A 13,912-nucleotide genomic window follows, 5' to 3' on the forward strand; every position below is an offset into this window, starting at 1 on the left:
AAAAGAGTTGATGTTCCCAACCCCTGGATAGGTCCAAGTCAAAGCTACAAGGGTATTCTGCCTGGGGGGACCCCAGAACAGAGGTGGTTGAAGTCATGATGATCATGAGCCTTAGGACACCCCTGTGGGTCTAAAGCCTAGTTAATCTGGCCAATGCTTTTGGCCATTGCCCTGACAGGAGCTTCTGGAAGTCCCTGAGCAGGCTCTCCCCTAGCCCGCCCTCAACCTGACCCCATGGAGATCCCTTCATGAGGCCCGTCCCCCGCCGTGACATAATAATGACCATAATGAGAACAGTCACCCACATGTGTGCACAGCACTTTACAGGTTACAAAATGTTTCACATACATCTCATCAATTCCTCACAACAGCCCTGTGAGGTAGGCAGGGCAGGGAATAATGCTTCCATTTGTACAGATGTGGAGACTGAGGGTCAATGACCTGTCTGTGGCTGCGCAGCAAGTCAGTGGCACAGCTGGGACTAGAAGTTAGGCCTTGTCCCTGCCCCTGGCTTTCCCGGCTGACTATGTTGTCCTCCAGGAGGACCCCAGTTCCTGTCCAGAGTATCAGCCACACCCGACCAGGCCTCTGAACCCTGGCAGCTCAGCAGACAGCTCTGCCCCCATCTGGCAGCCCTGTCCCCTCCACCCGCTCCCAGCAAACAGCCAGATGGGAGGTGAGCCCACAACTGCCACTCTGCCTGCTCCTACAGGAGGCTGCCCCGGCAGGGTGGGCAGGTGCATGAGGCTGAAACCTCCTTTCCCATTTTCCTGAGTTATCCCTCCCCACAGGGGGAGAGAAGAGAAAGGAGGAAAAGGAGGAAGATAAAAACTAGAAACTGAGTTGGAAGAGGACCCTAGAGTATCAGGATGTCAAAAGTTTGCATTCCGACTAGCTATAGAAATAGTTTTTTTCTTTTTATTATTTCAAGTTTTCATAAAAATCCATAATTATTGAAACCCAAGTTACAGAGGAAGTTTGTAACTTTTTAAATTGGATTACTGACTTCTGCATGTTGCTCCATCAGTTTCCGACTCTAGTATGTCCATGTGTGGCCCTGTGCATTGGGTTCCCCAGGCCCAGGCTTCTGAGGTCCTGGTGGAGAGATGGGAGGCAGTGAGGGCCAGTGGGGCAGCCCAGGGCAGGAGTGGGGGCCAGGGACGGGTGGCACGGAGCTAGGGAGGAAGCCCTACCCCATGCTCATATCATCTTCATGTTGAACTTTCGGGGTGCATCGGTGGAGCTGATGCCCACATCTGACTTGCGTGGCACGTACTCAATTTCGATGTTGTGTTTCGTGTTGCCCTTGCCCCGGCTCCAGAGGAATAGCAGCACCAGGCAGAAAAGTACGACGCCCAGGAAGGAGATGAAGCCCATGGTGGTGGCGATAATAAGGGTCTTGATGTCGAAGGGGAAAGGCACGGTGGCTCGGGTGCTGTTGGCCTCTCCCTCGCCTGGCTGGTTGGAGATAAAGGCGAAGGTCTTGTTGGGCTGATGGGGCCAGTCGGGCGAGTAGCTGCGCACATGCAGATGAGCGGGCATGGAGTCGTTGCCACCTGCGTTGGCTGCAATGCACAGGTATGTGCCATTGTCCTGCACCTGGGCATAGCGCACCTCCAGTGTGCCATCAGGGAAGACTGTGAGCCGCCCATTGCTCTTGGCAGAGACCAGGTGCTTGCGAGGCGATAGCCAGAGGATGGTGGGCGGCGGATCACCATCTGCCCGACACACAAACTGCACCGTGTGACCCTCATCCACAAATACCTGTTGGGCCTTGCGGTCCCGGATGCGAGCACGGCGGCAGGTGAAGTAGTTGGGCAGGAGCACATCAGGGAAATCCTTGAACTCCTTGCCCTGGACGAACTCAGGTGTGGCACATGTGGGCTGCTGCCTGTTGAAATTGAGCCGCCAGCGGCGCCGGAACACCCACAGGAGACGGCAATCACAGGCCAGCGGGTTAGAGTCCAGGATGAGCGTCTCCAGGTTGCCCACTGAGTGGAAGGCGGACTCCTCCAGTGTAGTCAGCTGGTTGCCAGAGACGTTGAGCACACGCAGGTGGTTGAGGCCACGAAAGGCATAGGGCTCCACCACAGCCAGCTGCCCACCCACCAGCTGGATCTCCTGCAGCCGTAGCAGCTCATGCAACATGGAGCCCTCAATGGTGCTGATGGGATTGTAGGAGAGGTTGAGGAAGCGGAGATAGACCAGGTGACGCACAGCCAGGTAGGGCACAGCAGTCAGATTGCAGTGTGTGATGGACAGGGATGTCAGGTTGAGACCATAGAGGCAGTTGGGTGTCATGGTGTCCAAGTATGGCCAGTGGGAGATCTCCAAGACCTTGAGCCGGTACAACCTCTTGAAGGAATAGTCCCGGATGGCATTGATGTTGAGGTGCCGAAGCCTCAGGACAATGAGACTGTGCAGGTGGGACAGTGCCTCGGTGGGGATGGAAGTCAGGTTGCATTTCTCCAGTGTCAGCTGCTCTAGGCTGTTGAGGCCACTGAAGGCGCGGTGGGATATATAGACTAGGTCATTGTCACCGACCTCCAGCGCCTTGAGGTTGTACAGGTCCTGGAACATGTAGTCCAGCAGGATGACGATCTTATTCTCGCTGATGTCCAGCTTGGTCAGGTTACTGAGGCCAGTGAAGACGCCCAGGGGGATGAGCTTCAGACGGTTGCTGCGGAGCCCCAGTGTTCGGAGGTTGAAGAGGTTGTTGAAGGCGCCAGGCTCCACAGTGCTCACGATGTTTTCATTGAGCTCCAGCTCCTCCAGGTGCGGGAAGCTGGCAAACTCATCCTGATTGAGCGTTTTGATGCGGTTCTTGCCCAGGTCCAGCAGACGGGTCTCGGTGGGGATGCCCTCAGGCACAGCCACAAAGCGCTTGCGGTGGCAGAGCACCGCACGGTCCTGGGCAGAGCACTCGCAGCGGGGTGGACAGCCTGTGGCTGAGCCTGACAGCACTGAGCCCAGCACCAACAGGAGGATGGGCTGCCAGCAGGCCAGGAGGGGGCTGGGCATGCTCCTCTCGCCCCCTGTCAGCATCCTCTTGCTTACCTATAGCCCAGAGCAAGCACAGGACAGAAGGGGCAGTTAGAGGATATCTGGCTGGACTCCACCCTGAGCCCTCTGTGCCCCACCACCGTCCTACCCCATCAGAATGTCCCTGTCTCAGATAGACAGGCGAGAAGCTAGAGTGGCATATGACACCTGACTGGGACCCCACAGTGAGGTTCAGATGCCTGGGGGAGAAGGGAAACTCCTGCTACCCTATGCTGCTTCCTCACCACCACTTACCTGCCCAGAGCTTTCCTGACGGGTCCTCCCAGCATCTCTGGAATCAAGGGGGTTCCAGAGGAGCCTGGTATTGGCCCCAAAGGCTACACCCACTTCCTTTACATTTTATGTCTTATAGGTGTGTGACTCCAGGCACGCACCATGCACTGCCCTCCTCACTCTCTGCATCCTGAGCCAGTACTTCCCCCAGTGCTCATCAGAGATTAAAGCCAGGCTTGCTGAACTGTCCTTGGGGCTCACAGAGAGACCAAAGGGGCTCAAGGCTGAGGTCTCTGGGAACAGTTTGAAGCGGAGCATGACTGGTCCCTAGTCTGTGGGCAAGGGCTTCTGAAGTTGCTGGGGATCCACCTCACAGCCTGTAGCCCCAGACACCCCAGGTACAGACACCACAGCCCCAATTCTGTGTGATCAGCAAACCTAGCAGTACTTGTCAGTGTTCATGAATCTGCTCCCCAGTAGAGTTTCTAGATCAGTGGAGAGCACTCCCACCCAGAAAGCTGGGACCCAGGCCTAAAGCATCCCCACAGAGTCTCTCCAACTCTCCTCACCCTCTGAGTCCCCACAGTGGCCCACCGGGCTCCTGGCTGCAGGACTCAGGGAGTGAGTTCTCCTGGCCTTGGCTCCTGCACTTCCATCCTCTTGGAATGCCGTGTCCTGCCTATTTGCAACTTCAGCTTCTGGGCCTAATTTAATGCCTCGTGCTCTGGGAAGCTTTTTCTGATCCCCAGTAGGAAGCATGCTCCACTCCAAGGACCCTCAAGCCTTCATTGCCCTGTCCTTGGGGATTTCAATCACCTTCATCCTAGTGCCAAGTTCTGTGCAGCTGCTAGTCTGAGGGAGGCAGTCAGACCTCCAAAGCCCTGGATGGCATGGGCAGCCTGGAGGGGTTGGTCCACACTGTGGCTCTGTGGATATGAGGTTTATCACAGCTGGGCCCTGAAGAACATGCAGGACTTAGGTGGTGGTGACAAGGATGATGGTGCCAGGGCCCAGCTTGAGCACAGGCTGCAGGTGGAAGGAATGGGGGTGTGTGAAGCTAGCTCCCCATTACTGTCTCTCAGCCTGTGTTCAGAAGAGGCCACTTGCTCACACTTGTACCAACATGGTGTCCCCATCGTCTCCTTCCCTCCTCTGTTCCACCACCTGAGATATGGGCCCCACAAGGTAAGGAAGGAACTGGGAGGGCTAGTCTGGATCTCTCCAAACTCCAGGGCGTGGACAAGATGGCCTCTGGGAGCTGAGCTGCAGCCCTCCCACTGCTGGTGTCTCGAAGATCCACCTATCCCAGCTGTGCACCCTGGGGCTCTGCCGCCCATTCATATACCCCATATTGTGACCCTGAGGAGGGCTCACTACAGGAAGGGGAAGCCCAGGCTGGGAGAGCCCACCTCTCTGTCCCAGCTCAGGCCCCTTCCCCACCCCTTCCAGCCTCTCCCTACACCTGTGCAGTTTCCACTTTCAAGGCCACAGTTCTTGTCATCCATACTTCAACCCTTAAGGCAACTGAGGCATGAGGGGCTTGTGGTTGCCCAAGAATACCCAGCCCATACAAGGGAGGGCTTCAGACCAGAGCTCTGGTCTGTCTGACTCCAGCAGAGCCACATGCTTTCCAATGTTCCAGTGGCTTCTCAGGACTGACAGGTACTCCCTGGCTATATATTGACTAAATGACTGATTAACCAGGAAGGACTCTGGCTGTCACTGACATGTGATGGAACTGCAAGATTTTGTCATCCCCAAAGGCTTTGTCCACCCCCACCCCTTCAGCCACCCTCATCCTCTCCAGATTCTTCTTTGCTTCATCCTTCCCCACTCCACCCACACCTGGCCATTTTCCATAGTCACACACGCTCCAGGGACCCACCAGAAAAGCAAACATCTGACAGTGATCAATAAGTAACTGGGCTAGCGGCTGAAGCCTGTGCAGGTATAAGGCTGAGGACCTGCAGAGGAAAACAGGACTTTAAGCACCCAGCTAGGAGTTGGGTTGGTGGGCAGGGTGGGAGCTGATGGAGAGGACACTAAGACATTAGAGGGGGCTAGCAAGGTCACAGGCCACCTGAGATGTTGGTAAGCCCCTCACACAGGCAAGAATCTGGTATTTGAAGCCTCCGCCACCTAGCCTCAACCTACCTTTCCCACCACTCTGCCAAATGATTCTATCTCACTCTGCCCAGCTCCTCACATTCCTGCCTTGAAGCCATCTCTGTTTGGGGAACTCTCCCAGCCTCCTGCTCCAGCAGCCTTTGTGACCTTCCACCCCACAGGCCGCCTCCTTCATCAAGCCATCCTCGACCTACTCAGTCAGAAATCATCTCCTGCCTACAACACTGAAGCACCTCACATTTATTAGTGTTGATATTATGTAACCGACACATAGCACACATCTAAAAATGACTTGAGCCAAGTAACAGAAAAGTTAAGCAGTGAGATGATAAAAAGATAAAACTAAAGAGGGCAAGTCAGCCCGAAAAGAAGGACACAAAATCCTGATTAACAACTGAAGGCAAGACCTTCCTGGTGACACGAGCCAAGATGGACTATGCTCCATAGCCTGAACTCTCGGGCCCGCACCTGTTCTGGGTGTTCAGCTGCGGATCAGGCAGTCATGGGTGCATCTCACCTGCTAGAAGTTGAGGTGTGTAAGGACCAATAGTGTGGTACAGCCTCAGACCAAGGAGTGGCACATGCAGACCCCAGTGAATGTGCTTCGGAAGGAAGGGTGTGCCTGAGATTTTACAGGAGTTGAAGTCCCTCTGATGGAGCTGACTTGAGCAGGAAGCTGAGCAATGAGAGGCCCAGGGAATTCAAACATGTTGGTAGGAGAAAGTTGGTCGGTGTTGCCCTGTGTGGCTGCCACCCTTGGGTCTGGCAGTGAGACCGCAGGGCCTTGTTCTGCAGGCCCAGAATAGCTTCAGAAGGGCACATCCTGTGAACTGCCTCCCCTCACTTTTTACATGGGGCTGTCATGAAAGGTGGGGAAACTGAGGCCCGGAGAGGCAAAGGTGCTTGCCCAACCTGACACAGCAGTACCACAGCATGCCCATGAGGTCCCTGTCACCTAGGGATGCTGGCAGGGTCATGTCTGAGGGGCCACCAAACTGCTAAGTGGGCAATGTGCTCCTGCCATCCTGGCACCATTAATCCTTCAGGTCACTCTTGAAATTGCCAAGGAGAAGTGTTTTATGCATTTCGATCATGTTTTATTTTGGACCCTTGCCCCCTGAAGGGCTTTCCACAAAGGCAAGAGTTTAAAAATTGAACCAATAAACACACAGGAAATAAACACAGAAGGCAGGCCAGGGGGCAGGCAGAGGAGAGCCGTGCTGGGACACAATGCTCAGACCCACAGCAGGCTGAGTCCTTTCAGTCCCAGGGCCCTGGGGCTGCCTGTCACCCCCATCAGACCTGTGCTGCCACCATCACACCCTCACACATATCCTAGGGCAGATATGGCCAGCTCAGCTGCTTCCTATACCAGCCACTCTGCTGTGACCAGGGTAATTGCCTGTCCTCTCTAGTCTATTTTCCTCTACTGTGTAGTGAAAGGCTAGATTCCAGGGTCCCTGAGAAAACCCACAATGAAACTAGACTTTCTCCAGCTGGACAGTCAACATCCTCAAATGTGGTTGGGGGACTAGAAGGGGTGGGCGCTCAGGCTCCAACTGCAGTTCCACTGGAACTAGAAGGACCTGTTTGAGGGCACTCACATTGTGGCTGTCTCCTCTGGGGCTCAGGGTGTGAAAGGGCAACTGGGGGAGATAGAAGGGGCATGAGATCACCTGTGGGTGGACTTATAGAATCACTGAGGAAGGTCAAGGGCGATTCTATCTCATTTGGCAGTATCTGGATGCTCCTGGGGTCAGGGGTGTGTCTCTTCCATGCACCCAGCCCACAGGCTTTATACAGGGTCTCAGAAACCCTCATACCAGCATTCAAAAGAAGTGCTTCTTACCCATTTTACAGATGAGAATAACCGAGACTTCCAAAAGGGAATTCATTTGCCTTAGGCCTAGGCCACAAAGTTAGGAGGCAGCAGAGCTCTGCTCTTTCTGGTCCAGTTGCCTGGTCTAAGAGCTGCCTGGTGTGCAGCTGTGATTCTTTCAGACATACAGGCCAGACCTGCAGGGCAGGTATGTCAGAGGGCTGAAGGAAGGCACTATCTTTGATAGCTACAAGTAAGCACCCTGGGACCTGACAAAAGCCTTTCCCTAACTACCTGAAAATGGTATGTTGTACACACTGAATTTTTTCAGTGTTTTTCCACCATACCCTTCTCCTGTGCCTACTATATGCGAGAATCTCACCTAATTTGGGGTTGGCTGCAGCAGAGGGTAGAAAGTTTAGTTATTTTAGGTTTCTAGTATCAATATTTGGTGGTGTTCCCACTCAGCATTACTCAGGGACCACAGGGATCCCCAGCACACAGAGATATGAGATCCCTGGTGGGGAGGTGCCACTGCCATCCCTGGAGCCCTGGGGACTCCAGGGCCTCTGGGTTCTCAGCCTGGCAGTGAGGCAAGTATATGAGATCTCATCTTGTCCTGACACCCTGTGACAGAGTCTGCAGCAGGAGGGAGTAAAGATGGATGAAGAGGGGTGCTAGGCCTGGGAAGTGGGGCTGAGGGCTCCTGAAAGACAGCCTAGGGCCCTCCCCAGCTCTGCCACCAAGAAATGACCAGGAGAACAGGAGAGGGGGTGGCGACAGAAATGGAAAGACACACAATGGGCAAGCAGGAGAGAAAGGGAATGGAAGCGAAAGGCAGAGAAGCAGCGGGAAAAGACAGATAGTGCGGGCTGAGGGCCTGGAAGGGCAGCAGGAGTCTGGGAAAGACAGAGCGAGAGCTCACCCTACAGATTCAACTGCCATTTTCTGAGCATCTCCTGCTTGTGTTGCCTATCGAAAGCCCTGGCCACTTAACACATCCTGTTCTCACTGACACCCCACAAAGCAGGCTTGATTATTTGGGATAGGGAAGGGACTCATGCTGGGTCACTAAAGAACAGAGGCAGATTCCTAATGATTTACCAGAGGGACCTCCGCCTGCCTGCCTGAGGTCCCTTCTTTGCCTTCGGCTCCAGGGCACAAAGTGACTGGATCCATTTCATGAAATTGTCAAGTGTGTTAGTGGAGAGCGTATCTGCTCACAGGCAGCCACGGCTGTGGGGTGGAGGGAGGGTGGGGTGAGGCCTGTCTCAAAAGACCTCAATGGCCCCTTCTCCCACTGTGAGGTGCCTGGAGATCGATGTCTCACTTGGCCTTCAGAATCCACCTCATGGGTCTGTTCTCCCATGCAGCTCCTCTCAAACCCCCAGGAAGACATTCCTTCTGCCCGCACTGCTGGTGTGTTTACCTCTCTCTTCCTCCCTTGGTTGGAGCTTCAGCAACCCCACCCCAGCTTGGGCTGATACAGCTCAGCACCCCTAGGCAATCTTCCCAGTGCAAAGACAGCCCATCCAACAACTGCTGGGACAGCTCCCAGAGCAGCTCTGATCCCAGATGAGGCCCTCCACAGAGGCTTCACGGAGGAGGTGTCGCATGAGCTCATGCTGAACTCAAACACACCTCCACAGGCCAAGCAAGAGGGCATTTGGACAGAGGGAACAGTGAGACCAAAGGTGTGTGGGGTGGTCGTGATTGGCCTGGTCCATGTGAGAGCATCCAGAGATTCCTACTTAATCTCTCCCACCCCAACCCTGACAGGACCAGTATACTCCATTAGGGCTTTCTAGGGCTGATCCCTGCTGAGGTGTGAATGGCTAATCCTGATCTAAGGTATGAGCTGCTAATGGGGGAGCTCAGTCCCAAGAAGGACATGTTTGTGCACAGGTCTGCTCGCCTTTGCCATCCCCCTCTCTCTTCATGCTCTTCCTCCTCCAGCTGCCCTTTACAGGGACAGAACCATTAACCCAGAGGAAAACTGAGATCATGTCCTTTGTCGTGTATCGTTCTTTATTTTCCTCTTGCTCTTGGTTCTGGCAAAGAGTTGCTCCCCACCGCACCCCCACCCTTGCGTGAGTGAGGCCAGTGTTGCTGTGTGTGCCCACTGCCACTCCTCCCAACATTCTCCACCCTCCCTGGCCCAGAGCCACCAGCCCCCTTCTTAGGTACACTTGGAAACTCAATCGTCTCCCAAAGGTTCTCACCTGGCCTCTTGGCTGGGGCCAGTCTGGAGGGTCTGACCGGGCATGTGGGGCTGCCTGCCTGTTTGCTAGGGCAGCCACCAGTTCCCACCCGCTTCCCACCAGCTTTTGCAGCTGCTCCTTGTGTGGCCCTGGGCACGAACCTGGTGTCCTGCATGAACCTGGTGCTCTGCACTTGAGGGAGGAATGCCCCTGCCTGCCTCACCACTCATCCCACCAAAGCACAGCCCATCTCAGGATGTGCAGGCTTCTGGCCAGCCCATGGCTCCAGGACATTTGCAGGATAAACTATAAATTTTAACTGTGTCCTGGCTGGCGTAGCTCCATGGATTGAGCGCGGGCTGCAAACCAAAGTGTCGCAGGTTCGATTCCCAGTCAGGGCACATGCCTGGGTTGCAGGCCATAACCCCCAGCAACCTCACATTGATGTTTCTCTCTCTCTCTCTTTCTCCCTCCTTTCCCTCTCTAAAAATAAATAAATAAAATATTTAAAAAAATTTTAACTGTCAAAGTATTTTAGTGTGTAAAGGCTTGTCTATATAGGCTCTGCCCTCCAGGAGTGGTCAGCTTGGTGGGGAGAAGCAGGGGTTGGGTAAGGTGTAGAGGAGGCCACTTTGGGTGAGCAAAGGGCACTGGGCTTACACATCCCAGGCCTTGTCTCCAGCCAGTGCACCCCTGCCCTGTTGTGTAATCTTGAATGAGTCCTGAATCACTCTGGGCCTGCCTATCCCAAGGTGGTTCTAAGGTGAGAGGCCAGCCGGGAGCTAGGAAGTAGCCTGGGGAAGGTAGGAGAGGCCACTGGTCTGGGAAGCTTCCTTGCTGTCTGTGCTGGGCCCACCTGAGTGAATGGCACCTCAACTTGGATTGGAGCTGTCCCAGAACTGAAGGGGGCAGGCAAGCACCCATGTGGTGACCTGAGGGAACTCAAGAAAAACCCAGGTCCTGCACCTCCACAGTTCCCCTCCTATCTCTGTGTCTGAGATACCAATCCAGGCTCTAAGGGGCAAGAAGGTATCCCTGAAGGCTCTGGCCCCATCCCCTGTCCAGGTCGGTGGACCCTTGGGAGGCACCTGGCAGAAACACCTGCCCCATATCCACTCATCCCCTCACACCTTTGTGGGGCCTTCTGAGGCCCTGTCCTAGCTGTCCCAGACCTCAGGGCTCCTTTATCTAGAAACAGCCAACACCATATGGGAGGACCACAGGCTTGAATTTGGGAGAGGGGGTAGTCATAGCCTCAGAGTCTCAATGCAGGGAAGGGGAGAGCTCAAGGGAGTGGTGGAAGCCACGTGAGATTTGGAGAGCCCTGGTGTGCCAGACATCATTCTTAGTACTTTACATATAAAGTTTCATTTACTCCCACCACACCCGCTGAGGTAGGTCCTGTTATCACCCCAACTTTGCAAATGGAAAAAAAGAAAAACGTCAACACAAAGTAGTTCTGTAACTTGCTTATGGTCACACAGGTAGCATAATATGAACTCAAACATGAACTTGTTTAATCCTATCAGACTGGTATATTATCTCCTTTCTACAGATCAGAGAACTGAAGCACAGAGGTGATACAACTCGCTCCAAAATCACACAATGGTAAGTGGCAGCACTGGGATTAGGCCTCAGGCAGATAGACCCAAGGTAGTCCTGACTGCTCTCATGTATTGCCTCTTCCTGTTTCGGGTTCAAAGACCTGCTGAGCTGCATGATCATGGGCAAGTGACTTTATGTCTTGGGCCCTAAGCTCCTCATTCAGAAGAGGAAGTGGCAGATTTGACAGCGCCCTCACTGGCTAGGGGCAGAGAGTTCAAGGAGAGGGGAGAGGAGAGACATTTATGTTGAACACACACACTCAGTGCTTTGTAGAACACTCCACCAATCCTCACCACACACCCTGTGAGGGAGGTACCATTATCTCCACTTTACTGATAAGAAAACTGAGGCTCCAGGCTGTTAGCTCACCTGCCCAAGATCACTGGGCTTGTCTGACTCGAAGGCATGGTAACTCTATCATCACACAGGTGAGGAATCAGAGGCCCACAGGCATCAGAGACCTGTCTAATGTCCCATAGCAGCTCAGGGCTGGGGCTTGCTCAGAAACAGGTGAAGGTTTGGGTTATTTCTACCTCAAAAAGGGAAAAATGTTTAAAAACAACTCCCCAATACATCACAAACCAAGATCCAGTGAGTTATTTATAAACTCTTGTCCTTCTCCTGGCACTGATTCTTCAAAGCCCTCCCTGTTCAACTGAATCCTGGCCAACCCCCCTGCCTAAGCCCATTTTTCCAACCTGGTATACTGAGCTCAGTACCAAGAGGCAATGAACCCCACTGGCAGACACATATGGATGCCGTGTTCTGCTCAGGTACAATTGATACCATCACCTAGCTTCCTGTTCCTGAGACACCCAGGACATGCACTGGCATGTCTGCAGATCTCTAAGGGGTGTCCCAAGGCAGAGGATGTAAAGAGTCCTGTGCAGACCAAAAGGGCAGAGCCAAGACCTATGGGCAGAGTCACAAGGTAGGCCACACTTGACTCCAGTGTAAGAAGTCAAGTTCAAGACAGAAGATCTGCCTTGGTAAATAGTTAGTGAGCAGCCTGCCATGAGAGGTATGCAATCATGAACCACGGATCAGGGACACTGCAGGAAGGCTCCTCTGCTGGGATCTATACCTCAGCACATCCTCTTAGCTCTGAAATACTCCCATCCTGCATCCGAGTGAAGGGATGGCCAGACCCCAAGTGCACCTGCAGCCCTGTGCTGGGCCAGGCCAGGGAAGGCTGCTGGCCAAGTTCTACCCTTCCCAGGAGCTGCCAGCAGGTTCTCTGCAGAGGGAAGCAAAGGAGGTGGCAGAGAGAGATTAACTCCCTGAAATGGGAAAAAAAAAAAGAAAAAAGAAAAATACACACACCACACACCCTAATAACATGTAATAAGAGGTTGGAGATGAGGAACAATGCCTTGTTAATGTCACCCTGGAGGCAGTCAATTTGGGTGTCACATGAAATAAGCATAATTATTCCACAAGCCTCGTCACTCCTCTCTAACCAGCCCCTAGACAGGGGCCCCTGTCCAGGCAGGGAAAGCCACCGGGCTGGTAGAGGGAACCACTCCAAATCACCTTGTCAGCACTGGCCTTCTCAGCCCCTGTGGTTAGGAGGCTTGAGGGCCTCATAGGGGGCCTTGAAAATGCCTAGGAACCAGCTTGTTCAGCCACCCCTCAAGTCACTCAATGGTAAGAGTAATCAGGGAAGACACCCACAGAGTTCGAATGAAGGAAGAAAAGCATATTGTTCGTTCTATCCTGTTCATTCCCCAAGTCCTCAAACTCTTTTGGGCACTCACCAATGTGCCAGGGTGCAGAGACCAGGTTTTTAGGTCCAGGTTTTATTGAAATAATGAAGCACAGGCTCCCTCTACCTCCCAAGCTAGGACCACTCCTGCCTATCCTGGGGTGAGCACACTACCACTGGGGTTCCTTTCACTCTAAATGCCCCTCCTCCACTCCACTTCATTGAGGAGTCCTCCCTGACCTTGCCCATCCTTCAAAACAGGGGTTGTACAGACAGCATCCTGACTGGGGAAAACCAAGGTGCAAACGGGACAATTGCTTAGTGAGTATGTGTTACACACTGGCTGCTACCCATCTCAACCCCATACACAAGAAACCTTGAATTCCAGGAATGCAAATCAAGATCACAAAGTTTACCATTTTACACTCATTCAATCAGTAAAATGGAGACATCTGAGCATAGGAGTTCTGATGGAGGTGTGGAGGAAGGAGGGCATCGCCTCCTGCTGGGGACACATAAGGGTCCTATCAATTTGGAAAACACTCCTAGTAAAGGTGAATGCAAATGTGTCCCCTAACCCAGCAATTCCACTCCCAGCTCTGTGCCCCAGAGACTATGCCTCAGGAGACAGGACAGGCATGTTCACAGCAGAACTGTTTGTAAGAGCAAAAAGGAAAACAACCTACATGCCCATCAACAGAAGAACAGAAAATACACTGTGTTGTGTCCAAACGACAGACCACTGTGTATTCATGTGAACGTAAATGAACATCTATTATTTGCAATAATAGAGATGAGGCTTATACATACACGTACAGTTTCATGTTCTTTTTACAAAGCTAAAAAATAACTAAAGCTGAACAATTTCTATGTATCAAAATATGATTTTAAAATGGCAAGGAAATGCTAAATGGATAATTTAGGGTAGTGGGTGCCTCAGAGAAAGAAGCCAATGGATAAGGTGAGGAGAAGAACATGGGAAGATGTGCTCTGTTGTGAAAGTGCTAATGTTCAGCCCTGCCTGGTGTGGCTCAGTGGGTGAGCACTGGCCTGCATACCCAGTTCGATTTCCAGTGAGGGCACATGCCTGGGTTGCAGGCCAGGCCCCCTGTAGGGGATGCACAAGAGGTAACCACACATTGATATTTCTCTCCCTCTCTTTCACTGTCCCTTCCCCTC

The 13,912-nt window shown here is 53.1% G+C and overlaps 1 protein-coding gene across 5 annotated transcripts in view; it reads right to left on the reverse strand.

The window, feature by feature from the left end:
* Positions 1-292: 292 nt before the first annotated feature.
* The window catches only part of LINGO1 (leucine rich repeat and Ig domain containing 1), a 210,621-nt gene continuing 197,001 nt past the window's right edge, over positions 293-13,912 (reverse strand). For all 5 annotated transcript variants that reach the window (XM_028507233.2, XM_036027590.1, XM_036027591.1 and 2 more), the window contains one exon: positions 293-3,057. In XM_028507233.2, coding sequence (XP_028363034.1) covers positions 1,201-3,045 — 1,845 coding nt within the window. In that variant the 5' untranslated portion in view covers positions 3,046-3,057 and the 3' untranslated portion in view covers positions 293-1,200. The remainder of the gene's footprint in view (positions 3,058-13,912) is intronic.

This window comes from Phyllostomus discolor, chromosome 1 (genome assembly GCF_004126475.2).
Source record: "Phyllostomus discolor isolate MPI-MPIP mPhyDis1 chromosome 1, mPhyDis1.pri.v3, whole genome shotgun sequence".
Taxonomy (NCBI): domain Eukaryota; kingdom Metazoa; phylum Chordata; class Mammalia; order Chiroptera; family Phyllostomidae; genus Phyllostomus; species Phyllostomus discolor.